At 39.0% G+C, this 27,940-nt stretch overlaps 1 protein-coding gene across 1 annotated transcript in view; it reads left to right on the top strand.

The window, feature by feature from the left end:
* Positions 1-3,327: 3,327 nt before the first annotated feature.
* Positions 3,328-27,940, top strand: part of MRPS28 (mitochondrial ribosomal protein S28) — a 100,547-nt gene continuing 75,934 nt past the window's right edge. The window contains exons 1-2 of the mRNA XM_065895747.1: positions 3,328-3,571; positions 19,937-20,118. Coding sequence (XP_065751819.1) covers positions 3,356-3,571; positions 19,937-20,118 — 398 coding nt within the window. The 5' untranslated portion in view covers positions 3,328-3,355. The remainder of the gene's footprint in view (positions 3,572-19,936; positions 20,119-27,940) is intronic.

Raw genomic sequence — 27,940 nt, 5'->3', positions numbered from 1 at the left:
AAGGATTCAAGAAGTGTGACAGAAGAAAATAATTCCTAAAATTATCCCCTTCTTACAAAGGAACTCCTTAATTTATGGAGTTTATGGGAAATAAAGCAAGAATTCTCATACCTATGAGGCCAAAGTAATCAATGGAAGAGAGGAGAAACCATTGGATTATCCTAGTAGTAACTGAAACTACTGAAATAGAGAAAAAACATGTTGAATTTGGACTCACTACTTCTGGATCTGTTAAGGAAAAGATAATACTGTCTATTTTTTTTTTTGTATAGTATTTGAAAACAATAAAAATTCTATAATTTGGGCATGGGTTCTTTTGTATTACCTATCTGCTGAGGAAAGTGGGTAAATCCATTCATGATACAGCTTCTCTCCAGACCCTTCATATCCTGGGTATAGAAAGAACCAGGAGCAGCTGTATGGACTCAGTGTATCAAACAAAAACACTACATGCTGACTACAAAAAGACATTTGTAAGTGACTATTTGCTGTATTTGTGCCAGAGAGGCTGCATAAGGCCCTATATCAGGATTGCATGTGTTTCTTTATAGCTCTTAAGACCCAGATGGAAAATCAGATTTTTGCCCATAATGAGGAGATGTTTGGCCATTAATTAGTGACTGTCCCATTGTAATTGGATTAATTATAGAGACCGTATTGGCTTACAGTTAATAATAAAGCATTATCACTTTTAAGTAAACCTACAATCCACAGATTTCAATTTCCACGTTCTGATTGTGAAATGAAAATGAACCAAAATCAAAATGAGCCAAAAGAACTCACTTTTAGTTTGTGAGCCCTGAGAGGGCAGGGCCTGCATGTGCCTATCACCTGCCAGGATTTTACTTAAATAAAACGCTACCTGGTGACTTTCACTTTAACACGCTTCATCTCAGTGTGCTTTCAAGTTTTCCCCTTGGTTTCTAGAATTATTTTCTCATTTTCCAGTTTGACTATTCTCTGGTATTCTCTTCTTCCAACTCCTTAAATGTTATTGCCTATCTCTAGTAATCTTCTACACAACCTCCTTAATGATTGTATTCATCTCTATGGTTGAAATGACTGTCTTTACAGTAATACTCGTATCTTTCCGGTGTATCACTAGCCCTATCTTTATTCCAGGTTTTCATGCATGTTTGAGAGGCATGAACTTCTAAGTCACCTTCTGGTCACCTCCACCTAGCCACTAATAGCCACTATTTATTGAGCTTTTAGTAGGTGTTGGGCATTTCACACCCATTTCCTTTAATTCCTCACTCAAGGATGTGGTGCTGTCACCATCTGATAGATGAAACCACAGCCAGTAGACATGGAGCCAGAACTTGAATTACTTTTTTATTCACTTGTCATCTGCCATTACTAATATTTTTAAAAAGCATACTAACAATTTGAAAGCTATATGGGAAGAAAGAAGCTTGTGTTTTTAGTAAATCAAGAAGGAAAGGGTGGTTCAAGGAATACAGCAGGATCAGAAGTGCCATGATGTTGAAATACTGCCATTAGGGTTGTTTTCACAATTGGCACTGATACAGGCAAGGACAGTGTGCAGATTCCCTCAGTCCTTTACCCTGTCTCTCATCTGATGCTTCTGATGCTCTACCAAAGGCAGAGAACTAGGCATACTTGAAGTCAGTTGATGCAAATTTACTCTTATCCATTAAAAACATCAGGATTTGTCTCCAAATGCATTATCACAGTACCGAAGGAATTTATCATCTGGCTGAGGTAGGACACGAAGATAATACATCTACTGAATTTTAGAGCTGGGATATTAGTAATCCCATTTGTTCTGTAGATGCTGATTTAGTTAAGTTTACAAAACACTTCCTTAAATTTAAGACAGAGGCTAATAACTTGGTTTTACGTGAGGAAACCAAATCAGCAACATTAAATTGGCTTCCCTGCGATGAGGACAGGAGGTCGAACTAGAGCTAAGAACACTGGTCAACACCCTTTACAATTTACCACACTTTTTCCTGAAGGGAAACAGAAGTAGCAAGAGCCATAAAAAGTAATGCAAAAATATCTTCGGCAAGACTGCATTAATGGTCAAGGGAAAGACACGGTTTATGTACCAAAAGGGAGAACTCACCTGGAGTAGAATTTATCTTAAGCTCTCCACCGAATTTAAGGACTGCCGAACAGGTGGCTAGTAATAAGTTGTGTGTGATCCATACAGTCATGCACCATTCTAAGGTTAGTGCACTTCTAGGGTTCTGTCTACGCAGTTGATGAGAACATCAGAGTTTTAAAATCCACAGTCAAAAGCATTATTGGGAATTCCCTGGTGGTCCAGTGGTTAGGACTGTGCGCTTTCACTGCTGAGGGCATGGGTTCAATCCCTGCTCGGGGAACTAAGATCCCGCAAGCTGCGCAGCGCGGCCAAAAAAAAAAAAAAGTCTCAGTCAAAAGCATTATTAAAATAGGGGCTGTAGTCATACATAAAAATTCCTTCTGTCCAAGTACTTGTAAATGAGCTGGAAAAGTGCTTGCTACCTCCCTCCAGATAACTGCGCATTAATATAAGAATGCTGGGTAGAAGCTGGGTGGACAGCTTAATTCATAAACACTTCAAGCATGGAGTTAGGCTCGGTTTTGAAGAAGGTGGGCAAATTCTGGCAATTAACATGGGGCGGGTAGGGAGAAAAGCATAAGTGAGGGTGGGCCTCTGGTGGTGTATGTTTTGGCATTACGAAATTCCTTAATTCCCTAGAAGGGATTGTAGCTAAGAGGTGACCAAAAATGTCTCAAGTTAATATTTTTGTAACGAAACTTAGATCCGGGATTTCACAAATGTTTGCGCCCTACCATGTGCCCGCTGTCAGGTATTCAACAGCAAAATTCCTGCCCTCAGAGTTTACAAATCGAGAGAGCAGACGCTAAACAAAGAGTACTACTAAGTAAACTACGTAGCATATTGTCTGGGATTCCAATTCTAAATAAGATAGTCAAGGAGAACCTCGCATTTGAGCAAAGACCTGAAGAGCGGTGGCGACCAGAGAGACCCTTGGGGCCATCTGGGGCAGACATGCAGGCGGCGGGGCCAGCAAGAGTCGCATTACCAGAATTTACAGCAGTACAGGCCCAAAGGGCACCCGCGAGGGCGAAATTGCTCCGAGTCAAAACCCTTTCCATGCAAAACTTAGCGGGTCGCTACTAGTGGGGGACTGGAGCCACCAAGGATTTAGTCCCCCAATTTTACCTTAAGCCTCTCTCACACCACCCTTCTACCTTACACCGATTAGGCCACGCCCACCGGCCCACAGTGCTCCGCAAGTGGGCGGACCTCTCATTGCCCCGCCCCGTGACCTGCACGTTCGCGGAAAAGCCAAAGGTCAGAGGTTGTGGAGCCGTCATGGCGGCGCTGTGCCGGACCCGTGCCGTGACTGCCGACAGTCATTTTCTGCGAGTGCTTCTCTTCTTTCGGCCCTGTCGAGACGCAGGCACTGAAAGTGGCTCCGGAAGCGAGAGTTCTGATTCCACGGAGCCTAGGCCGCCCGTGGGCGGCTTCGCGAGCTCTTTGAAGCGGCACTCAGAGCTGCAGCGGAAGGCGGAGCTCGGGCGGATGAGAGTGAGTTGTGGGGGCTAAGCCAGCGACGCGTTGGCGGGCGGGGCCCGCCGTTGTGGGTGGAGCCGGGAGCCGGGACGGAGCCCGGCGTAGGGGGTGGGCCCGGCAGGGTGGGTGGGACCGAGAGGCGGGGACGGGGCCCGGCGTAGGGAGTAGAGTTGGGGGTCGCGGTGTGGCTTGTCGCACCTGCTGGCCACTTAGAACAGAGCGTGTGGTGGTGTTTTTCTTCCGTTTGTTGTACTTTTGTACAGTATCTACATGCTGGGCGTGCGCTGCCCACACTGCTTTGCATGCGTCTTCCACAGGCGAGTGCTGGAAGGGAAACCAGCAGCGAGCGTTGCTGGTGACGCGCCTAGGGCGACTCTTGGGACTCCGAGTAAAGTTGGACTCACACTGGGAGAGGCAGGGCCCTCTGCGCCTCTTGTTCTACCTAGTAGTTGCAGTGTGGACCTTAGTGTCTGGCGTACCAGGCTCATCATAAATATTTCTTAATTCAGTGGAGAGGTGAATCAGAGAATTACTGTCACTATGAACTTGAGCAAGTAATGTAACCTGTCAATGCTTCACTTTCCTTTTCTGTAAATGACCTTTTTTTAAAAAAAAATCCATCTGTCCGAGGCAATAATTTTGTAAAATGCGATAGCATTACTAGATAAATAAAATGGAAGAAATAGACGAAAATACAAGTCAGATTTTTTGAGTCAGCGGACATGAAATTGGATGTCTGGCAATATTAAACTGTATGAACATAAACTGTCTCAATTTCTGTACTCATCGCCTTGGGAACCAGTACCAGTTTACCGATGGGTAGTGTCGTGGGTTATAGAAAACTGCCCAGCATCTAGCACAGTGCTTGACTCTTAGTGGGCACTCCATAAGTGTTTGCCCAATGCGTGAATGAATGAATAGAACAGAAAGTGCACATTTGAACTTCAGGACAATCTGAGCAGTCTTTGAATTGAGATCTTTGTGTGACTGCTCGCAAACGGTTGTATAAGTGAGGATAGGACAGGCTTGAGCATGTGAATTAAATGTGCTACTCCAGAGTAATAACTGAGCAAGAACAATTGTCAGAGTAATAAGAAAACTGAAGGTACCACATTAGTTTTATTTTAGTGTTTATTGGAAACTTTCAGTACTTTTGTGACATATTTATGATGAGGAATATGAGTAGTTGTTAGGTATTGATGTAAAGATTCAACTTTGTGAAAAATCTTTCACTTCACTCTTTGAAGTTTCTGGAACTATTTAATTGAAGAGTATCCTGAGATTACAAGCTGAATAAAGTTCGTCTTTATTGTGTGATCAGGATTTTTCAAAAAAAATTGTAAAGTATAAAAATAGTATTGCAAAAGGAGCATGTAAATAGCACTGAAGGTTACTATGGGAAATATAAAAGCCCCCTTTTTCTTTTCTCACTTTTTCAAAGCTGGAAGGTGTATTTTTATAAATGCATACTGCTAGGGATTTTATGTACGCATATATGAATATAAGCTAATTTTATATATATATATATATATATATATACTTAAAAACGTACAAGTTTTGAACTACATTATTAATGTTTAACAATGTAAGCTCTGGATTCAGACAGACTTGGTTTGAATTCTAATTTTTCTGTCATTTACTGGCTGTGTTTCCTTGGAAGGTTACTTGATATCTGTGTATCTTCCTTTCCTTTTTTTGTAAAAGGAAAACCTGTCATGGGATTATTATGAGATTAACTGAATTCATTATTTAAACACTTAGCACAAGTATCTGATAATAAGCACTCAGTATATTTTCATTGCTGCTGCTGAAAATTGCTATTCTCACTTAAGTATAACTTTGAATATTTTCCCGTATCGTTATATATGTGTAGTGTAGTGTACTTACTGCTGTCCCTAGGTATCCACGGGGGTTTGGTGCCAGGACCCTCTGCCATACCAAAATCCCTGGATGCTCAAGTCCCTTATATAAATGGTGCAGGTAACCCTCTGCGGCTCCCGCATCTGTGAATACAGAGGTCTCACTGTATATCTCATTGAAAAAATACTTGTTTGGTATTCCATGGTGTGGATATAGCATACTTTATTTAACCAGGCCTTCACTAATGAGCTTCTAGGTTGTTTCTGGGGTTTTTTTCCCCCTTAATACAGACAGTGGTACAGTGAGCATTTACCTTTTTTTGCTTGTTTATGGGATATATACTAGGTCAATGTGTACACACAGTTTGAGTTTTGATACATACAGACTGCACATTTCCACTTACGTGACAGTGTCTGACAGTGCATGACAGTGCCTGTTTCCTCACCCACTTATACATGTGGGGTATTATAAGTGGATTTTCTTGGTAGTGGACAGTCAAAACAAAATACAAAATTGGAAACTGGAGTTGTTTATCTCTCACCTCTGATACCAGTTTGTAATTTTTATCAAAATAACTGCATGTTCACATTTTTTGACTTAATAAGTAAGTGCTATTAATTTGAACTCATAAAATACACTTATACCAACAAAATACTACACTTAATGTTATATATATTGGGGTTCTATGTAAGATTTAATTTGTAACATGGTTTCTGCTTAAAAAAATGTTTTTAGAAGGTAAACAGTTTGCTGTTCCCTAAACAAAGCATTATTTCTTTACCTTTGCTCTTTCCCCTAGAATTAGCTTCCCTGCCTGCAAATTCCATAGTAAAAATCACCTGTTCTTTTAGGCCTTTGTCATTTCACCAGTCAGGTGAAACTCCTTCTGAATGTCTTGGGGCTTTGTTTTATGCTACCTTTATTTTACACACACAACTCTTAAGTTATATTAGAGCCATTTGTGAACTTCTTTTATCCCGTCTCCTAGATTGTAATTCTTGAAGGTCGGGATAGTTTTTTATTTACCCTTTTCATTCCTTGCATAATGCCTTACACATAAGTAGGGATTTAATATATATTTGTTGATATGAACTGGAATAAGATTTACACAGTTTGATGTCTGAATAACTATAAATGAGAAATAACATCTCGTGTTATTGGATTAAAATGTATATATACATAGGAATGAAAGTTGACATCCTACCCATTGGTTTAATTCTTACTCTCAAAGTGCAGACATGTATATATATGTGCACCTCAGAAATAAGTGATATTCAGTAAGAGCCAAGCAAGTTATCCTTAAAAGGGACTTTCCCCTGCAGGCAGGAATTTAATCAAGGACAGTTCATCATGAATTCCCTATCCTAAAATTTCAGTGAGGTTACCAGTTAAAGGAATCTCAAGTTTAAATGACCTGAAAGGCCATTTACTCATCCATGCTCACTTATCCATTATCTTTTCCTTGATTCATTAGCTTTAAGATTGGTTTATGCATGTATCTCTTTAAGTGTTTTTTTGTTTGTTTATTTTTTTTTAGGATGGGACCAAGTCCTTTTCATTTTTGTAACCAACATAACACATACTTATGAATACAGGACCTGGTAAATGTTTGCTAAATACATTTTTAAAGTCAAATACCTTTTTTCTTTTTTTTTTACTATTTTAAAAACTTTAACCCTTTTATGTCACTTAGACAATAGAGATTTGTAGAACGTGTTAAGCCGATGGAGAGCTATGGTATAGTGAAAGATCCACCTTATAGCCACAGGGTGGCAATAGTTGAGCAGAATTGGTTTTCTGCTTTATGAATATTACTGTTTCTTAACAGTAGAGGGGGGCATATTACTTTTCAGCACATTGATAAAATGGTTTGCAAGAGTTTTTGAGGCTACACAGAATGTTTTATTTTTTTAAGATGGAGAATAACATTTTATTTTAGCTTATTTATGTAGAATACTGATGTTATACTTTATAGTTTCATTTTAGCAATATATTAGTTTATGTAAATATTTTTAAATGTTATTTTTTACTTTTTCATGAATATTTCTTATCGGCACTTTTTATTTCAAAATGCTGGAATATTCCAGAAGATAGAATATTTAAATCAGCTGTTTTGTCCTTTCAGAATACTGGGAAAATCCAAAAAATAGCTTACTTGAAGGATTTGTTTCAATTCTCTTATCTTTAGTATAAGTTTTAAGTCTTCTAAATTCATAAAATAGCAGTATTATACAGCTTTATTTAACCCTTTGTTTTCTCACTAGTTTTATACTGACAACTTAAAAAATTACACAAATGTTTTAAAAACTAATATGTAAAGGAATGATGAAAAATATTTCTGGTTTTAACCATGGTGCTCCCTGGTTTTTACATTAGAGAATTTTAGGAGAGTTATCTCCAACTAATAAATAAAACCTTCTGAAATGTCTAGTTTCACAGTAGAGTCTAACATTTTCAAAGGAGGTTTAGAGGAAATGACCAGTTAATATAAAAACAATGAAAGAGTGTATTGAGGTAGATATAAATCTCTAGGAAAAATAGGTTTTTTAATCAACAGCTATAATATACCTATAAATAATACTATACATTTCCTACAAAGAAAAGATGAATATATTCTGTATGTATTTTGTTTTGTGGGTGGTCATATGCTCTGATCGTACGCAATCAGACTCTTAGGACTTCTCAAGTCAGCATTAGCTTTCACTAGTTGAATATCTTTCTTAACTCTTATTTTTGCTCAGGCATCTCACTCCCTTCTTTTAATGTGTTTGGATTTTGCTTTGTTTTTTCTTTTAAAGGCTATATTAAGATTTTCTCTTTTGATTAATTTTTCTAATGTGATTACAACTCTTAAGTTTGTTTTTATCTATAGGTATTAAATAACATAGGAAATAAAGGAAACTATCACATTTGAGTGGAGCCTGGTTTGTAGGGATTTGGGCCTGCACCTGGTAAAATGCCTAGTTGGTCAGTAGTCTGGGACATGTGAGATACCTCCCCTACCCCTAAGACAGAAGCAATCCCTGCTGTCATGGCAGCTTTGTTCTTGAACCCACTGGGGAGGTGAGCAGGAGTGGCTGGGGAAAGAGGTTGACTGACCTCCACATGACTAGTTATCTTATCCCTTGATTATTAAGATTCTTTTCTGCAGAAGAAGTGATTCACATTTATTTTCTCACTCTGTCCATTCTATCTTCCTATCTCTTTCCCAGACCTTCTTGTTATCTATTTCCCAGTCATGTTCCTGCTAAATCCCTGACCATCCAGCAAAATCATTAGTCATTCACACGAATCAATATAGATCCCACCTTAGGCCATCTCTCTTTCCAGGCAAAATGATCATTCAAGTATATGCTCAAAGTCCTTTACTGCTGTCATTCAAAGGTACTCTAGCTCTGCACTACACTTCGCCTAGGGAGGTCTGTCAGAATCTCATTCTACGTGTATATACTGCCACTGCCACATCTGCTGGGTTGTAAAACTCAAGTAGTAGAAGAGCTTACCTGATAGCCTAGACCTTTTACAGAGGCTTGTATTGTTCTGGGCACCACTCAAAACTGGCAACTTTTGGGGTTACTTGGTAAAAGAGTTGAAGAAGCATGTCCAAATGAGGTATTTGTTGCCTACAAAATTCAAAGAGACCCACTAGGCATTGAGCTTCTTTCTTAGTGGTAAGAAAGGGTAAGTTGACGTAGCCCAGACCATTGGCTCCCTAGGAATTTCACTAAGGCCCAGTATTTTTGTGGGATTTATTTCCCACCCACTGGCATATATGTGTCTTACCATGTGTCAGGAGGAGTTGCAGCTTTCTGCTTCCAGGTCTAATCAGCATATGAAATGGAGCAGCATGCTGTCCAGTGGAATGGAGTGGCAATCAAAGTCTTTGTAGACTAGATTATGGCATAGAGCTAGAGAATTAATGTAACCTGGAGGTATATAGTCTTTACTAGCAGGTCTAGAAAAAGAAAGCATTTGTTAGATAATTATTGCATACCAGGTGCTGGAGGATATTTGATTTGCTCCAGCCGTGAAATGACATCTGGAATAGCTGAAATCGGAGTTACCACTTGATTAAGTTTATGATAATAAATTGTCATTTTCTAAGACCTGTCTGTTTTCTGCAGGGCCTCATAGGCAAGTTGAATGGGCATGTGGTGGGAATCACCACCGTGCATCTTCCAGGTCCTTGATAGTGGCACTAATGGCTGCAATGCCTCTAGGAATGTGGTATTGCCTTTGATTTACTTGTTTGGTAGGTAGGGGAAGTTCTACTACCTACCAAACAAATTCATCTTTTACTTGGCCTTCTGTACCTTAATAGCCTTCACTCCACAGATCAAGGAACCAGTGTAGGGATCCTGTCGGTTGCTGAGTATACCTATTCCAGTTGTGCATTCTGGAACTAGGGAGAGAACTATAGAGCAGGTTCATGGGATAGAGCTGAGCTAAAACTCCATTTATCATGTGATCTCCGTAAGCCCCTGTTCTGACTGGCATTGAGTTGGTTCTTGAAGAGTTAGCATCAGTTCAGATAATCCCTGAAAGGTCTGATGATTTTTCCTTCCTCAGTGAACATTCTGGTAAATAGCCACAGCTCCTTTTGGGAAAGCTAGAAGGAAGATGGGTGATATAAATGTTTGCTTTTGTAGTGGGATCTTTCCTCGAGGGGACACAAGCTCCTCTTCATTCAGAAGGCTTGGTGTCTGAGAATTGCTTCAACTTTGGGAATTGGTTGAGGGGCCTTGATATTCATATGTGGTATTCAAGTCAGACTTCTGTTCTCTAGAACTAGAGTTTTCCCATCTATTTTATTTCTAAGGACACCATAACCAACCAGCCGACACCAAAGAGCTCTACGGGTCAGATTAGTTGGATTGCTGTTAGGCTCTGCTGCATCATGATAACGGTGCCCACCATGTTGTTGGCTAGTAAGTGCTGGCTTGACTCCTGCCACATTATCTGCATTGAATTCAGGGAGCTCTTGTTGGCAGCAGTTCTCACGGTCAGTCCTGGCCTACAGAGAATCACTGCCACACAGCTTTCAGGAATGTTGGTGCTCCCTTCACACAGGTACTTCTCTTAGCCTTGGTGAAGTGAGTATCTAATAGATCCTCTTGGGGGCCATAGTAAGGAGTGGTGAACAGATCATAAACAGTCAATTCACTCCAGCATTCCATTCACTTCAAGCCTTTGGATACCTTTCTTTGTGGTATACCGAGGAAGTTCTGGTATTTCAGCTTCATCTAGTATAGCCTATCACTCTCAGCCATTTAAGCTAATGTATTGTATCTGAATCTCTGCTTAGTGAGCCTATATTGGTAAATTTGGCTCAAGGCAACGCTGTCTTCCTCTCACCCTGATCCAGTATCCTTAGGATCCATTCCCACATATATCGTCAATTTCTGTGGCTATAAATTAGCAAAATCATGCAAATCATTCGGGTTATCCAGTCTCCTCTTGTAACTATATTTCTCCCTATCCGGCATAATTATTCTCCTGCTACTATGATATACCTCTATTATAAAGGTTTCTAAACTTTTTTGATAATGCCCCTTCATTAAGAAATTTTTGAACACATCTTCCAATATTTATTTATTTCATTTATTTAGTTTTGGCTTTGTTGGGTCTTCGTTGTGTGCAGGCTTAGTCTAGTTGCAGCGAGCAGGGGCTTCTCTTCGTTGCAGTACGCGGACTTCTCATTGCGGTGGCTTCTCTTGTTGTGGAGCACAGGCTCTAGGCACGCGGGCTTCAGTAGTTGTGGCATGCGGGCTTCAGTAGTTATGGCTCGCGGGCTCTAGAGCGCAGGCTCAGTAGCTGTGGCGCACGGGCTTAGTTGCTCCACGGCATGTGGGATCTTCCTGGACCAGGGCTCGAACCCGTGTCCCCTGCATTGGCAGGTGGATTCTTAACCACTGTGCCACCAGGGAAGCCCCAATATTTACTTTAAAAAGATTTATGTACTACAGTACAATTTATTATACACATTTTAAAGCATTCACAAAAAACAACAGTTTAAAGGGTGAAGTAAAAAACCATCACTAGAAGTTCCAGAAGTTTCTTCTTTTGTTCTCTGGGTTATCATGGAGATAACTGTTCTTTCACATTTACTTGCCTTCTTTCCTTCAGCCTGCTCTCTAGGTTTGTATTCCTTGGTCCCAAGTCTCCTAAATCTTTCTGTGCACAGTCTCCCTTTAAGCTTCTCACAAGTGTTTCTTGCTTTCTTCCTCGATTTCTCTTGATAACACTACTTCTCAGAAGGGTCTGAGAAGAAAAGGAGTCATTTTGGTTCTTGCTTCTCTACCATTTCAGACCACTGTTGTGTTAGAAATATTTAAGGAAAGATTCCTTGATAGAAATCTTCTCAATTCTTTGAGTTTTTTTCTTCAGCATTTGACTCACAGCTTTTCTCTTTTCCCCTTCTTACTTGCCATCTTCATGGACTTCAGCATGTACATCGATGACTTTACTAACACTTGGGCAACAGAGATGCACATCGTATTCTAAGTATCATATTCTTAGACCTTCATTTCTACTTTCTTTTAATTGCAGATATACCATAATTTATATGTATACAAATTCATTATCACTTGGAACGCTATCTTCAAGTTCTCAAACTCCTGAGTCCTCTTGGACCACAGTTTTACCCTCTTCACCTTCTCCATTTCCTGAATCCCACCTTTGTCTACCAGTCTATCAGCTTTTTTTCTGGGTCTACCTTTCTTCATACTCAGTCTGGAACTACTTGGCAGCCGTTCTGTCTTAGGATCTCACTTCCTTAATCTTTTGTCTTGCCTTCCATCCTAGATCTTCCTAAATGCAACGGACATTGCTCCTGTACGTGGCCTGCCGTGTGCTCCTGGGTCTGCTGAGTGCAGGGTTTTTCAGTCTTGGCACTGGTGACACTTCGGACCAGATAATTCTTTGCTGTGGGGGCTGCCCTGTACATTGTAGGGTGTTTAACAGCATCCCCGGCCCCTACCCCGTGCATTCCAGTAACATCCCTAGTCATGGGAATCAAACATGTCTTCAGGCATTGACAAATGTCCCCGGGGAAGAAGGGGGATTGGGGGGTGGGGAGAGGGAGGGCAGGCAAAATTGTTCTGTTTGAAAACTACTAGGGTTATCCATAAAACTTGATGGTGACTGGGTCTATAAGAAATTGATTAATTTTTTGTTTAAAGCTACATTTTAGGAGGTGTTTGCCCTGTCAGAGGCACAGTTTGAGAGCTTTACGTATAGTCATGTGTTTATTTAATCCTCACAACAACCCTGTAAAATAGGTATAATTATTAACCCCATTTTATAGGTGAGTAAACAGCAGCATAGAGAGTCTAAGTGCATTGCCCCAACCACAGAGCTGGTAAGTGGTACCGCCAGGACGTGAACCATGCGGTTTGACTTCAGAGCCTTCAGGAGCCCGCCCTCCTACTCCAGGCCTTGCTAATTGCTGATACCTTGCCAAAGACCTGTCATTTCGATTCTTTTCTTTCCTGATGGGCTAAGTTACCTATTGCTGCATAACCAACCCTCCTAACTTATTTCTCTAGACAATTTATTCAATTATTATTATGTTTTTTAGAGAAGAGAAAAAAAGTTTATTGTATTTATTTTGCCAGGGCAATAAATGCCTTATTATTAGGTATTGTGCGCTTGGCCTTCTCTGCCAGCTGTTCTGTGCTTGACAGAAAATTGCCTTCCCTGCCTGTATTCTTTTAATTATTCCCTTTGTTTTCAGCCTCTCTTCTCATTCCAGCTTTCTATAATTCCTGGCCTGATGGAGTCCAGCACCTTTATGGGATTCTTCAGAATAGATTGACTTATTTTCATACTGCATGTGTTTTTAGCTGCAGTTTCCTTCATTCTGCTTCACTAGTTACCACCCTTCTACATGTTCTCAGTCCACTAAATAGTTGTTGAAATCTCATATACTTTTTGTCTCCATTTTCTTCTCTTTAATACTGAGGGTTTGTAATTTTTTCGTTCATTTTACCATCTGAATGGAATTTCAGGAAGGGAAAAGAGAAATGTAAGTACTCATTCTGCCATCTTGAACCACTAATCCATTAATTTTACTAAAAGAGCATTGTTACGAGCATAACATTTACTGGTTAGGGTTGAGGAAACTGAAGTTGTTGCAGCACAGTTAATAGAAGGGAGTCTTTTTTTTTTGTAATACATAAACATTTCATTCTGATATCTTTTTTTAAACATCTTTATTGGAGTATAATTGCTTTATGATGGTGTGTTAGTTTCTGCTTTATAACGAAGTGAATCAGCTATACATACACATATATCTCCATATCTCCTCCCTCTTGCATCTCCCTCCCACCCTCCCTATCCCACCCTTCTAGGTGGTCACAAAGCACCGAGCTGATCTCCCTGTGCTATGCGGCTGCTTCCCACTAGCTATCTGTTTTACATTTGGTAGTGTATATATGTCCGTGCCACTCTCTTACTTCGTTCCCGCTTATCTTTCCCCCTCCCCATGTCCTCAAGTTCATTCTCTACGTCTGCGTCTTTATTCCTGTCCTGCCCCTAGGTTCTTCAGAACCTTTTTTCTTTTAGATTTCATGTGTATATATTAGCATATGGTATTTGTTTTTCTCTTTCTGACTTACTTCACTCTGTTATGACAGACTCTAGGTCCATCCACCTCACTACAAATAACTCGATTTCATTTCTTTTTATGGCTGAGTAATATTCCATTGTATATATGTGCCACATCTTCTTTATCCATTCATCTGTCGATGGACACTTAGGTTGCTTCCATGTCCTGGCTATTGTAGATAGAGCTGCAGTGAACGTTGTGGTACATGACTCTCTTTGAATTATGGTTTTCTCAGGGTATATGCCCAGTAGTGGGATTGCTGGATCATATGGTAATTCTGTTTTTAGTTTTTTAAGGAACCTCCATACTGTTCTCCATAGTGACTGTATCAATTTACATTCCCACCAACAGTGCAAGAGGGTTCCCTTTTCTCCACACCCTCTCCAGCATTTATTGTTTGTAGATTTTTTGATAATGGCCATTCTGACTGGTGTGAGGTGATACCTCATTGTAGTTTTTTTATATATAAATTTATTTTATTTTTATTTATTTTTGCATGCGTTGGGTCTTTGTTGCTGTGGGTGGGCTTTCTCTAGCTGCGGAGAGCCGGGGCTACTCTTTGTTGTGGTGCGTGGTCTTCTCATTGCGGTGGCTTCTCTTGCTGCGGAGCACAGGCTCAGTAGTTGCGGCGCACGGGTTTAGTTGATCCGTGGCATGTGGGATCTTCCTGGACCAGGGCTCAAATCAGTGTCTCCTGCATTGGCAGGCAGCTTCTTAACCACTGTGCCACCAGGGAAAGCCCCTCATTGTAGTTTTGATTTGCATTTCTCTAATGATTAGTGATGTTGAGCATCCTTTCATGTGTTTGTTGGCAATCTGTATATAGAAGGGAGTCATTTTTAAGTTACTTGTCAGAGAAGACACATGATGAAATGTTTTTCTTGCTAACTAATATGAAGTAAAGTACATAGAGCATTTCATTATTTTTGTTATTGTTTAAGTTTAAAAAGGGACTAGGTAGGATTTGTCTTCCCTTTTCAATAGTTTATTACTTTAAAAAAACATTTTTATATTTTAGAATATTTAGGAATTCCTACTACTCAACTTGGTAGGTATCCAGTCTTTTCATTTACAAATGAGAAGGCAGACCTAGAGAGGTTAGAAGACTTATTACTCAAGATTTTTTAGTTATTTAGTCGCTGAGTTGACCATAGAACCCAGATTTCCTAAATATTTCTGTTATTCTACTGTACTATGTCCTTACTTTTAAGTTTTAAAATAATGTTTCTCTCTACTTTCCACCTTTTGAGGCAGTTGTATTTAAATCGCTGTTCAGCCTATCATGTGGCCGTGAGAAGCAGGTATGGTGATTGTCTGTGAAATGAGGTGGCTGGACTCGCTGATACCTTGTGTTTCCTTTAGTGCTAGTAGCCTCTGATTCCAAGCTATGTATTAAATGTCTTCATATGCATTATGTTTTTTTTAAGTTTATTTCTTTTTTTAAATTAATTAATTAACTAACTTATTTTCGGCTGTGTTGGGTCTTCGTTGCTGTGTGTGTGGGCTTTCTCTAGTTGTGGCCAGCGGGGGCTACTCTTCGTTGTGGTGCACGGGCTTCTCATTGCGGTGGCTTCTCATTGCGGTGGCTTCTCTTGTTGTGGAGCTCGGGCTCTAGGCGCGCGGTCTTCAGTAGTTGTGGCTCATGGGCTCTAGAGCGCAGGCTCAGTAGTTGTGGCACATGGGCTTAGTTGCTCCATGGCATGTGGGATCTTCCCGGATCAGGGCTTGGACTTGTGTCCCCTGCATTGGCAGGTGGATTCTTAACCACTGTGCCACCAAGGAAGTCCCTGCATGATAGTTTTATACATACATACATATGTACATAGGCTTTATATATTAAAAAATTTTAAGTACTACATATTCTTTGTGTTCTAGATTTTCTAATATAAATAATATAAAGAGGGCTTCTCTGGTGGCGCAGTGGTTGAGAGTCCGCCTGCCGATGCAGGGGACACGGGTTTATGCCCCGATCTGGAAAGATCCCACTTGCCGCGGAGCTTCTAGGCCCGTGAGCCATGGCCACTGAGCCTGTGCGTCCAGAGCCTGTGCTCCGCAACGGGAGAGGCCACAACAGTGAGAGGCCCGTGTACCGCAAAAAAAAAAAAAAAATAATAATAATATAAAGAAAAAAGTTCTATATGTAAATTTTTACAGTTAGCATTTGATATATTTCTTCTGAGGAATTTGTATCTATATAATATTACTGTAAACGTATTTGTAAATTTATGTAAGTACGTATATGAATATGTGCACCATGGGAGTTCCCTGGTGGTCTAGTGGTTAGGATTTGGTGCTTTCACTGCCGTGGCCTGGGTTCAATACCTGGTTGGGGAACTGAGATCCCACAAATCGTGTGGTGTGGCAAAAAAAAAAAAAAGTGCACTATTATTTTTAACTACCTACCAGATAGACAGTGTTCCCTAAAATTTTATGGGTATCAGAAACCTAATAAGTGTGAAACTAACTTACTCTCTTACTTCTGCTGCACTGCTCTCCCACCTCGTCAGTGGCTCCCCTTTTCCCTTGCTTTCTACAGCCAATTGGGTATCAAGTCTTTGCTGTACTGTTTGGTAAATAGCTCTGTATCCCTTCTTCCCTATGGCCACTGCTTCAGTGTAGGCCCTTTATCATCTCTGTCCTAGTTAGTGGAGGAGCTTCTCAACAGTTTGCCCCCTTTCCATTTCCCCCTCCCCCTTTCTCTGGTCCATTTTGCATACTGCTGCCAAAGTTTTTTTTTTAAACAAAGAACAAGTACTGTCACCCCATTAATGAGAAACTTCTTTTGATTTCCCACTGCTTATAGGATAATGTCTAACCCACTTAGCCTTTGGTATAGGACTCTTTACAACCTGAATGAGGGTAGCAATTGTTTTCAGCAATTTTTGGACCCTAATGTCTTCTCACGTTCGTTTAACTGTTTCATATATTTTCATATCAAGGCTAGAATGGAGTCTGGGGTACATGACAGGCACTCGGTATTCAACACATATTTGATGAACGAATGAATGAAAGTGGAACTATTCCCTATATCTGTAATTCATTTACCTTCCCCTGTTCTATCTGGGCAGTGCTATTCAACTTTCAGGCTTCAAAGTGAAAAAACAGTACTGCAGAGTAACAGGAATACTTTGGAAATCTGAGATTTATGACCAATTCTTAAAGGAAGCAGTCCACCCTAAGGCACCTGCTTTACCTATGACAACTTTAGGAATGAACTTTGTAGCAACATTTTCCATAAGCAGGATTAGACACTGAGATCTATGATACACCCAGAAGGTGACAGTGTGCCTGGAGTCTTCACAGTCTGCAACAGCATGAGAGGAGCCTACAGTGTTGGTTGTCATCATGGATTGTGCTACATTTATTAGTTTTAGAAGCCATTTGACAAGTAAATGAGGAATTCAGAGATGATTCTAGACCATGTTTTTTGAAGGAGGGCTTTGTCTAATTATTTGTTATAGTTTCCAAAAAGTATAGCAAGCATACAATTTAAAAGCAAATTCAGGTATTGATCAAGGTGTCTTATACTTGTGGTAAAATCATTTCACTCACTGAAAACACACTGACTTCCATTGTAAAATATAACAAAGTGAAGGCAAAAATAATGGAACAAAAAGCAATAGCATTCTGTTTTACTTGATTTTAAAATCTCCTTTAAAATAATTATTCATAATTTTATAAAGTTTATAATATAAATATTTCACAACACATTTACTAAAAATCTCAAGAGATCATATTAAATAGTCAAGAACACTCTATTTTCTAAAACCTAGAGGGAAATACCATTTACTATCATACTAATCTCAGCCCTTCACAGTTGTAAAGGAGATTGTTGTTTTAGGAGGAGGCCCTAGTGATGGCTGAATTATCTTCAGTAAGTATTCAAGTATTAGATCTACTATTGTATCTTCCTCTCATCTGCTGTTTTAATGACACCATGGCTTTAATTGAAAGTCTACCTGCCCCCCGTCCCCCCCAAAAAAAAACAGATGAAGAAGAAGAAGAATAGATATCAACCACAGAAGCGGAGTAATGGGAAAGCAGGTTATAGGGAAAAATGAGAAGGACCTTCCCAGGTTGTAAGCAGAATGAGACCCCCAAGCTGATAACCTGTCTGGTCTTGCCTGGAACGGTGCTCTTCCCAGCTGCTCTGGATGGTATAGTGGTTCCCAGCAGAGGGTTATAGTAGCTGCACTTGTCTCTGACAGCGTACTTTGTATTACTCTCTTTGCATCAAGAGGATAATTCATAGCTGTTTCTGTGTTGAGCCTATAAGATGTGTTTCACGCTTGGCTGTCTGCAAAAGAACTATTTTCAAGGTGCTTGTTTAAGGAATTAAATATTATACTGTGTAGAATCATAAAACTAGTATTATGGCTCAAAGTGTAATATTCCTGGCTACCTTTTCAGCTTTATTTGGCATCTAGGTCTACTGACTTGTCTTTCGTTTAGATCAACCCTTATGTGCTAAGGATTCCTTCCCATTGGGTTTCAACCCACTGAAACAAATCTATCACCATATCCTCCCTCCAGCATCTAAGGGACTTGGTATCTGTCAGATGATTTGACTTTCTTTTTCTTGAAGCAGAGGTCATAAACTTTTGGTTCATAGGTCAAAATGTGCTCTGATTTATAAAGTGAAAGACTTTTTTTCAATGTATAAACACTTAAAATTGGAAATTTTACATTAATATATGGATTTCTGGCTTTTCTTGGAAGATCAAAAGATGTGGCAACACTGGACTTGAACTGCAACTGCAGCTAGAGCTGAGTAGTGGCTATGTTTTTAGTTTGGCATGTATTCTTCTGCTTAGTAAGCTCCTGGCTGGGCATTTGATTATTTTCTAATCCTTGGAGTATCCCATGCATTAACATTGTCATAAGTATGGTTTTGTAGTTTTTAAAGTAAGTGTATTATCAAACTCTTAGTAATTCTCCCTTAAATAACAAATGTAAAATTCATTCCAGATACAGGATATACATAGGCAGATCAGATTGTTAATATTCTTCTGTGATGAGCTCTCACAAACAGAAACTCAGCTTCCCTTAGTTTGAACTGAAGTGCGCACACACCACACCACACACAAATTAAAGATGAGTAGAAGACACAAATCTGTATTCGTGGATTTCTGAAAAAGCATGTGTTTGGAAAAAATTTTGGTAAGTTAAAAAAAAAAGTAATCGGCTTGCATTATATGTTCAGCCCTACCTCAAGTAAATTCAGTACGTCAGATGACTCCTAGAAAGTGAGTAGCACAAAACAATTAAAGCTGTCTTTGCTTTAAAATTTTACTTTAGGAAAAAGAAGAAAATTATAATGTTAAAATACAACATTAAAATGATAAAGTCAAGTCATTTGAAAATATTACATAACAAGAGCTCGTGTTCAGACTGCTAATTAAAGGACCCTGAATCATTTTTATCTTAATGCTCACTTAAATTTGTATTAAAGCATAGTCACTTTCATTAAACCAGTATTCGAAGGCATTTTGCTTTTTGCAGATGGTCAGTACTAGGAATGAAGCCAATTGCCTTCTTGCATGCCCTCCTCGCACACTCGCCTCCCTACCCCCTCCTTGCCCCAGGCCTGAAGCTTTGTCTAAGGGGGCTCCTTATCCCGCTCACATTCCAGATTCCACCCTGGGCCACCACATCTGCGCCGTCCCCCACCAAGCACAGATGCCTGCTTTTCCCTGGCTCCTCTTCAAGAAGGAAAGGAAGGAAAAGGAAGTTGAAGAGCGTCCCAGGCTTTTTAAAGCAAAATTCCATTTCAGTATTTTTATTATTGCTACAAAACGTAAATATACAGCAAATTGACTTTTAAAAATTTCCCCTATAAGACATTACTATACCTACCATATTATACCTTAGCATTGAACTGTATGCATATAAATATCTCTTTTCATATTTAGGGCTCTCCAAAAGATGTGGAATCCTTCGCGTCTATGCTGAGACATTCTCCTCTTACACAGATGGGACCTGCCAAGGATAAACTAGTCATTGGACGAATCTTTCATATTGTGGAGAATGATCTTTATATAGATTTTGGTGGCAAGTTTCCTTGTGTATGTAAAAGACCGGAAGTGGATGGAGAGTAAGTAGAATCATTTCTAAGTGCTTTAAGCGTGTGCATAAAAGTTGAAATACCTCAAAAGTATTACTGGACTTTAATTGGTGATTTTTTGAAAAGACAGAAAATATGTTTATTTCTCTTCATCATGCTAGTTAGTCAAGTTAGGCCAAGTTCATATCATGTCATATTAGTCAAGTTAGGCCAGATCCATGTCTTCTCAAAGCAGTGAGAGCAGTTTTGGGGAAGATTTGAATGTCCATTCTGATAATAAACCATATCATGCCATAAAGTTAAAACCAGCTTGGGAATAATACATGCTGCTCAGGCCATTTTACGTGTAACTTTTTTGCCTCTTTTTTTTTTTTTTTTTTTACATCTTTATTGGAGTATTTGCCTCTTCTTTTCCACAGTCTCCATCTGCTTCTCAGAGAAACCTCTGCTTTCTGTTTCTTCATGTTCCTTTCTCTTACTTTAGCAAATTCTGATGCTTTATCATTTTCTTTTCTTACTATTTTGCATCTGCTCTCCGGATTATAATTTTTCCTGAACAGAATTCATTCTGTTTATTGTTTGTGTAGATAAAGATAATTGTGAATATAAATATGCCTTATGAAAACCACTAAGGTGGGAGACCTGGGAGTAGAATATAAAGAGTGAAAAGAGAGGTGGAACTAAGACTCTGAGATTGGAAAACAATAGTCATCAAGATAGAAATGAATTTTTTCCACCAATTTTTAATGTACACATTTTTTTTAGATTTTAATATTTCTGACACCAGGATGCATCTTATAGTTGATGCAGTTTAATTGGTAATTTAAAAATTCTTAATAGTACATAAATTATGGTGACTCAGAATCAGTGGCATCTTAGATAAGATGAATTACAGTGATGAAGAAGTTTGTGATGTTTAAGAATGAGTCAGACCATAGATATGAGTAAGGAAAGAGTCTACTCTAGTTCTAAGGGAGCAGTTACAAGAATGGGTTGCCTCTTTCCCGAGAGCTCTGGATACCTAAAGGTCGTCTTGATAACTGGGCTCGCCCAGTTAGGAGACAGGAGCCCCTTCTACCTGAATCTGAATAGGACCTGACAAACTCAACTGAATACACATGTTCTCAGATCAGTGATATGTGAGTAGATACTTAACAGCCAGCTCTCCAATAAATAAAAGGCCTTGATTTGCCGATTTCTGTGGTATGAAATAGTTCCACCATGGCCAATGTTAAGTTACCTATGTGATGTCATTGAATGTGGAGTTGGAAATATGAGTGCACAGTCAGCTTTCACAAGCTGGTGCAGTCTGGCTCCAGCACACCCCTACTGCAGGTAGTCAGAAGCTAAACGGTGTCTTAGCAAGGTGAACGATGCAAACCAGGTGATACCTGGAAGAGAAAATGGGTTCTGTGCTACGTGGCATGAGAGGTAATGGCTAGGTCTTGACTTGCCCTGGTATATCAAATAACATACAAACTTAGTCAAAAATAGTAAAACCTAAAGAAAGTTCTAAGTAAGACGTGTCTGTCCATCTAGATTTTAATACTGCAACCTATATCTATTGTGTAATGGGGTATTGAAGGGATTAAATTAGATAATGTATGTAAAGATTTAGAACAGTGATTGGTATATAGTAAACAGATGCTACTATTATTATTCTTTAAATCCTGATGATTTAGGGTTTTTGTGACCTAATGATGACATCCCTCAAGAATTTCTGTTGAGGGATTTTGCACCAGGCAAGTTGTGAAGATATGTGGTCCTAAAATTGTCCTTCAAGAGAGGCAACCTAAACTCTCTCATACTGTCAGCAGGAGCTGTAGCAGGTCATTTTTCATTAATAGAAAATATATCAGTAATTTGAAAATGAAGTACTGCTTTGTTTTATATAAAGAAATCCTCTCCTCTCTTCCCTACAATTGATAAGCTTTACATCATGCTACCATGGGTGCCACCCAGTTGCAGCGGCCATCCTTATTCTTACAAGCTGACCTAACATGCAGCCAGAACATCCGGTATTAGCTTTATAAAAAGATGTATTTTACATATAACTCTGCTGAATTATGGGTATTTCACCTGCTCAGTCAAATTTATTATAAATTGCAAATGCCAGTTATATACATGTTTCTTTATATTTGTGGATGGAATTTTGTGTGTGATATTTCTTTCATGGATATTTATTTCTTTGTGGATATTCTTTTATCTAAAGTTTTTTTCCCCATTTTATGATATATTCTTGAGCATAAAATTTCAGAATGCTTTAGGTGTCTAGAATTTCTGATTTGATTCTTATGCCTTATTAACTAGATCACAGAATTTTAAATATCAGCATTTTTGACTAGATATTTCTCTAATTCTATAATATGATTTGAATTTATTTTATGTGTAGTATAGCTCTAAATGGTTAAATATTGGAATCTGTTGCAACATTAATTAAATTAATTTTAATTAATTTAATTAAATTTCAGTTTAATGAATTGAAAAATTAAATTAACTGTTCATTGAAAACTATGTACATACCACATAAGCACACATCCTATTAACAGAAATTACTATATGGTTGAAACCCCCATCTCCACATGTACTCTCCTCCCAGTGAAGCAGTCTGTTTAACAGAAGTGTTTGTGGGGGGAGAGTGGTGGCTCATAATAATTTTGCAAAATAAATTCTCTAGTCTAGGGGGCAGTCACTGTATTAGAGTCTTTTTTTTTTCCTTAGGAGAATTAAATGCCTGTATCTCTTTGTTCTGTAGTTATCTGCCATAGTTACCTTTACTGCTTCCATCTACCCGCCCAGTATCCAGTCACTCTCACCAGGAATTCCCACTTAAACTTCCAAAGCACTCACAAAATCAATATATTCATGATTGAGGATCATGAAAAGGGAGGAGCCATACTGGTGTAGGAGTTGGTTTGTTCGTTCGTTTGTTCATTCATTCATTCATTTATTCAACAAATGCTTACTGGACCTCTTCAATTTGGCAGGCACTGTTGTAAATAAGGGCTGATAAAGAAGACAGACTAGCTCTCTGCTCTCATGAAGTTGGGGGAACTTAGTCTATTGGGGGAATGAGGAACAGATAGTAAACTAGTGCACAAATCAATTTTAGAAATTGATAATTAAATAAGTAAGAAGTGGTAATATGGTGACAGGATGTCTGGCGAGTAGAAGATAACAGTAGTCAGAGAAGGCCTTTGACCTCTACTTCTATTGCTAAAAGTCTAAAATGCCACCAGATTGCTTCTTTTAAAAAAGGTGATAAACAACTGATAAGAATCCTAAATTGTTTTGGTTAACTGAATATTCTAATTAGCTAAGCTACAGCCTTTTAATAAGTTCTGTTTTTTTTTGTTTTTTTTTTTTTTTTTTGCTGTACGTGGGCCTCTCACTGTTGTGGACTCTCCCGTTGTGGAGCACAGGCTCCGGACGCGCAGGCTCAGCGGCCATGGCTCACGGGCCCAGCCACTCCGCGGCATGTGGGATCTTCCCGGACCGGGGCACGAACCTGTGTCCCCTACATCAGCAGGCGGACTCTCAACCACTGTGCCACCAGGGAAGCCCTGTTTTAATATTTTTGATTATTGTTTAAAAGAACCAAGTTTTCAGTCTTTGACCCAAGAAGCTATAGGGTTATGCAGAAGGGCTTCAGAGATTGCCCTGGGAGTAGAGAGCGGAGTTAGGCCCTATTTCAGAGCAGCTCTGCATTCATTGTTTTATATGTTACAGTTCTGGGAGTGTTTTGTTTAAGGTGTTGTGGGGGAGTGGTGGTGAGTATTTGTATCACCAAAAAAAAGTTTGAAAAACACTTCTAAAAGAAAAATTAAGTCTAGAAAGATGTTATATTAATAGTAACAGAATATAAACTATAGTATTTAAGCATGAAAGGTAGTATTGTGACCTACTTTGAGTGAGTTGCAAAATAGAAATATTATAATTACATTCAGAAATTTTGGAGGTGTGGATGGGACCTAACTCTTACAGTACCAACCTCAAAAGTTTTAACCATTATATGTTTTTAAATATCAATTTATGACTTGGAATCAGAAGTCAAATTATGACAAACCATAGTGACGCTGGTATTAATTTCTTTGGCAGTTGTCATTGAATTAACTGACTTGCTAAATTAATCAAGATTCTCTTGTATAAAACCCATTGACTCATACCAGCACTTAGACAATTAGGAATTAGTAGTCCTCTACTAGAACTGGGCACTTTTGCTTCTTTCAGTTGAGGTATGTGTTTAGCAAAAGCTAGTTGTGTTTATTCCAAAACCCATTTATATTATCGCTAGGTAATTTATTTGATTATTGCATAAATTAATAAAATATGAGCATAGGAAGGGTTTTTGTTCTTATACAAGCTAATTTTAATGTTTTAGAAAGGCTCCATAAAGGAGAGTTTTTTTTAATGAAATTGCTGTTGAATTAGTTTGAGCAAGTAAACCATAAAGATGTGGGGCGGGGGGCGGGAAGCATAAAAATCTGGAAGGAATTGCTTTCCAAATGTCTTTTCTGTCCCTGCATTACTTTAAAGTGACTGACTCTGGCAATTGCAGACATTGCAGTCTAGGTATTGTTTATTTAAGGAGATCAGTGCAGAGCTCCAGCGAGTGAGCCTCTACTTAGCAAGAAAACCTGGCTCTGTGTCAGAATATTTGCATTAGTTGCTAAGTTAATATCTTTAGAGTATATGTGTATACTTTCTTAATGAGTCCTCACTTTGACCTACTTTTCCGTGAACCAACCTATGAGTCAGAGGGCTTCTACCGTGACTTAAAAATATAAAGCACTTTTCCCTTTAGACATTTGTGTGTGTGTGTGTTATTAATACAGCACACAATTTCACAAAATTTGTCCTAGTGTGGATTAAGATCATTTCCTTTCTATGTCTGATAATCCCAATAGCCAATTTTTTAAAAACTTATGTTGGCACTTTATGTACATCGTCAGATTTATTCTGCACAAGAAGCATAGAAAGTAGAAGATATTTTCCCCGTTTTCCAAATGAAGAAAATGAGTCTCTGAGCATAAATAAGGTGGTGCAGCCATACAATTATAGTTCACAAGGCAGGGATTCAATCCTAGGGCTGTGTGTATCCATCACCCAGGAATGTTCTTTCACTGTACTGTGCTACTCTCTAAATCCTACAACATACAGCTACTAAAGTGTCATAGAAACGTCCTAAAGTAGCCTCACGTATGAACCAGGTTTATACCAGGAACCCTGAAAACAGTATGGTGGTGAAGCTCTGATAGAGGTCTGTTAAAGACTGACAGGTACCTGTTCTAATATCCTGGGTTATGGTGTCCATGTATAGTATATTTGAATAGTATTACCCCCAATAAGCTAATGACTAGAGGGCCCAGGCTTTGTTTCATAATGGCTGTGAATCATAATTGTAGTGAGACCTGTAGTCACAGGAACTGGTTAACGTCTGACGATGATTAGTAGCTTAGAGTCAGAATGCCTCTTGTTATTTGGGAATGATATATTTCAAAAAAGTTTATTTTACAAATAGTAGAAAGTTGACTCTTTATGCATATAACACTTAATTTTTAATTGATTCGTTTTATAAAATGTGTCATTTATTTTCTTGAACCTTGTTAGACCTAAAGTTGTTTAACCTGTTTTTTGTCTTTGTTTTGATAACTCAAGGTCATAATTATAAACATTAATTCCTGTATTGTATCTCAACTCAAATATATAGAATTATTGTTTCTCAGCTACATAACCCTCCAGTTCTGTAGTTTTTGTGTTTCACCTCTGGGTGTCATCTTTCTTTTTCTACTGTTTTATCTGTGTCTGCATTTTTAGCTTTCTTAGACTTCCTAATTTTCCTCTCATATCTGATGCCTGAGAAATTGGTCACCAAAATTGTACTTAAAAATAAGAACAACTAGAGTTTGAGTAAGGACCTCACAGCCTCTTATGTAAGTAAAGTGTATGTACTTTAGTACATGAACTTCAACATATATTTTGACCGCTCCTAAACTCCCCTGCTTAATTCTCATTGGGTTCTGTGGAAACTTGGTGTCACCAGATAACTAACTTCCTGATAAGTGAAGTGTAACCAGGTCGGGGTCTTGCCTGTGTTGACTGCCTGTTCACTGATGCCCTTGATAAGAGTTGTCACATATCAGAAAAGTGTTTGCTGAACCAATCAAGGTGCTGAGTGTCTTGGATAAGAGCAGTTGTCATGGTTGAGACTTTAACACCACCAGTAGGAATGGTAGCGAAAATAAGATAGGATTATTGGATCTCAAATACTACTTGAGATGGTGCCAATTCTTAACAGTGAATTTGTAAGTGAATGAGTAAATCTTTTAAGAATATTGTTATGTGCAAAGTATTGCTTTACGGCATTGATTAGTTTGGTTGGCTTGGAATGTACCTGTCGTACATTTTACCCATCTCAAGAACTAAGCTGCTGATTTTATTAATCTTTTTTTTTTTTTTTTTTTTTGCGGTACACGGTCCTCTCACTGTTGTGGCCTCTCCCGTTGCAGAGCATGGGCTCCGGATGCGCAGGCTCAGCGGCCATGGCTCACGGGCCCAGCCGCTCCGCGGCATGTGGGATACTCCCGAACTGGGGTACGAACCCGTGTCCCCTGCATCGGCAGGCGGACTCCCAACCACTGCGCCACCAGGGAAACCCCTATTAGTCTTACTTTTAAGTAAACTGGGCCATGGTACGATTTTTCACTGAGTCAGCAAACACTTAATGAGCAGCTCTTGTGTGCCACCTCTGCATTTTATGCTAGAGATATACAGATGAAAGACAATCCCTGCTTTCAGGGAGTTAGTGATTCAGTCGGGATAGAGAAGTAAACCGATATACATAGTACCGTATGAGTTCTATTTCCTGTGTCCTACAGGAACGGAGAAGAGGGCATTGATGATGGAGTCAGCTTGTGTCAGAGACGGTTTCCCAAAGGAGCTGAGTTCAACAGTTGAACTGAGTTGTAAAGGATGGGTAGGAGATACAAAGTGCAGAAAATGGGAGGGAGCTGTACTTGACAAGAGTTTTCAGTGTGAGAGAGCCCGGCTCTTCCGGGAACTCAAGTGGCTTAGTTGGCTTAAGTTTAAGAGGAGTGAGGGGGAAGAGTAGGGAGATGGGCAGGAGCCAGATCTTCAAGGGATTTATATACCATTCTAGAACATTGGGCCTTTATTCTGAAAGTGGTAAAGATACATTAAAGTATTGGAACAGGTAACATGGACCACACTTGTGTTTCAGTGAGACCATTCTGGCTGTGGTATGGTGTGGAGTACGTATTAGAAGAATGAAACCAGAGTTAGGGAGGCCAGTAAGGAAGCTTCTGGAAAGAAATGATAAGAATGTGAATTAAGTCTAGGGGTCAGGAAAGGAGACTTTTATTAATAATTTAGGAGATAGAAGAAACAGGTCTTGGTAACTAAGTAATGGTGGCTTGTGAGTCAGAGGGAAAAGTTTCTGATGGTGTTTGATTTCAGACATGAATGACTAGTAGATAGTAAATTGAGTTGTATTGGGGAGGTGGAGAAGGGAAATGTATTATATTGATACTTTTGCCTGCTTCAAAAATAAAAAATAAAATGCCCAGATTTAGATTAGTTTGATTCTCCTTTTCCCACTCCTAGTTATAATACTTCTGATTAGTATCAGTTAAGGAACATTCCTCTTTTTCACTGAAATATAAAATCCCTGTGGTTAAACCATGCATATCTTTTTGGTTAAAGAGTCTTATTCTCTAAATCTTTTTATTTCATTATGTTATATTTTAATTTTTTTTAAGAATTGTATACCTTTCTATAAAATCCTAAAGTTCAGTTTTACAAAGTCCATTGATTTCTTAATGTTTCATGAAGA

The sequence above is a fragment of the Phocoena phocoena genome, chromosome 17 (assembly GCF_963924675.1).
Source record: "Phocoena phocoena chromosome 17, mPhoPho1.1, whole genome shotgun sequence".
Taxonomy (NCBI): domain Eukaryota; kingdom Metazoa; phylum Chordata; class Mammalia; order Artiodactyla; family Phocoenidae; genus Phocoena; species Phocoena phocoena.
Note: the sequence above shows the minus strand (reverse complement) of the source record. Positions and strands in the feature narration are given on the sequence as shown.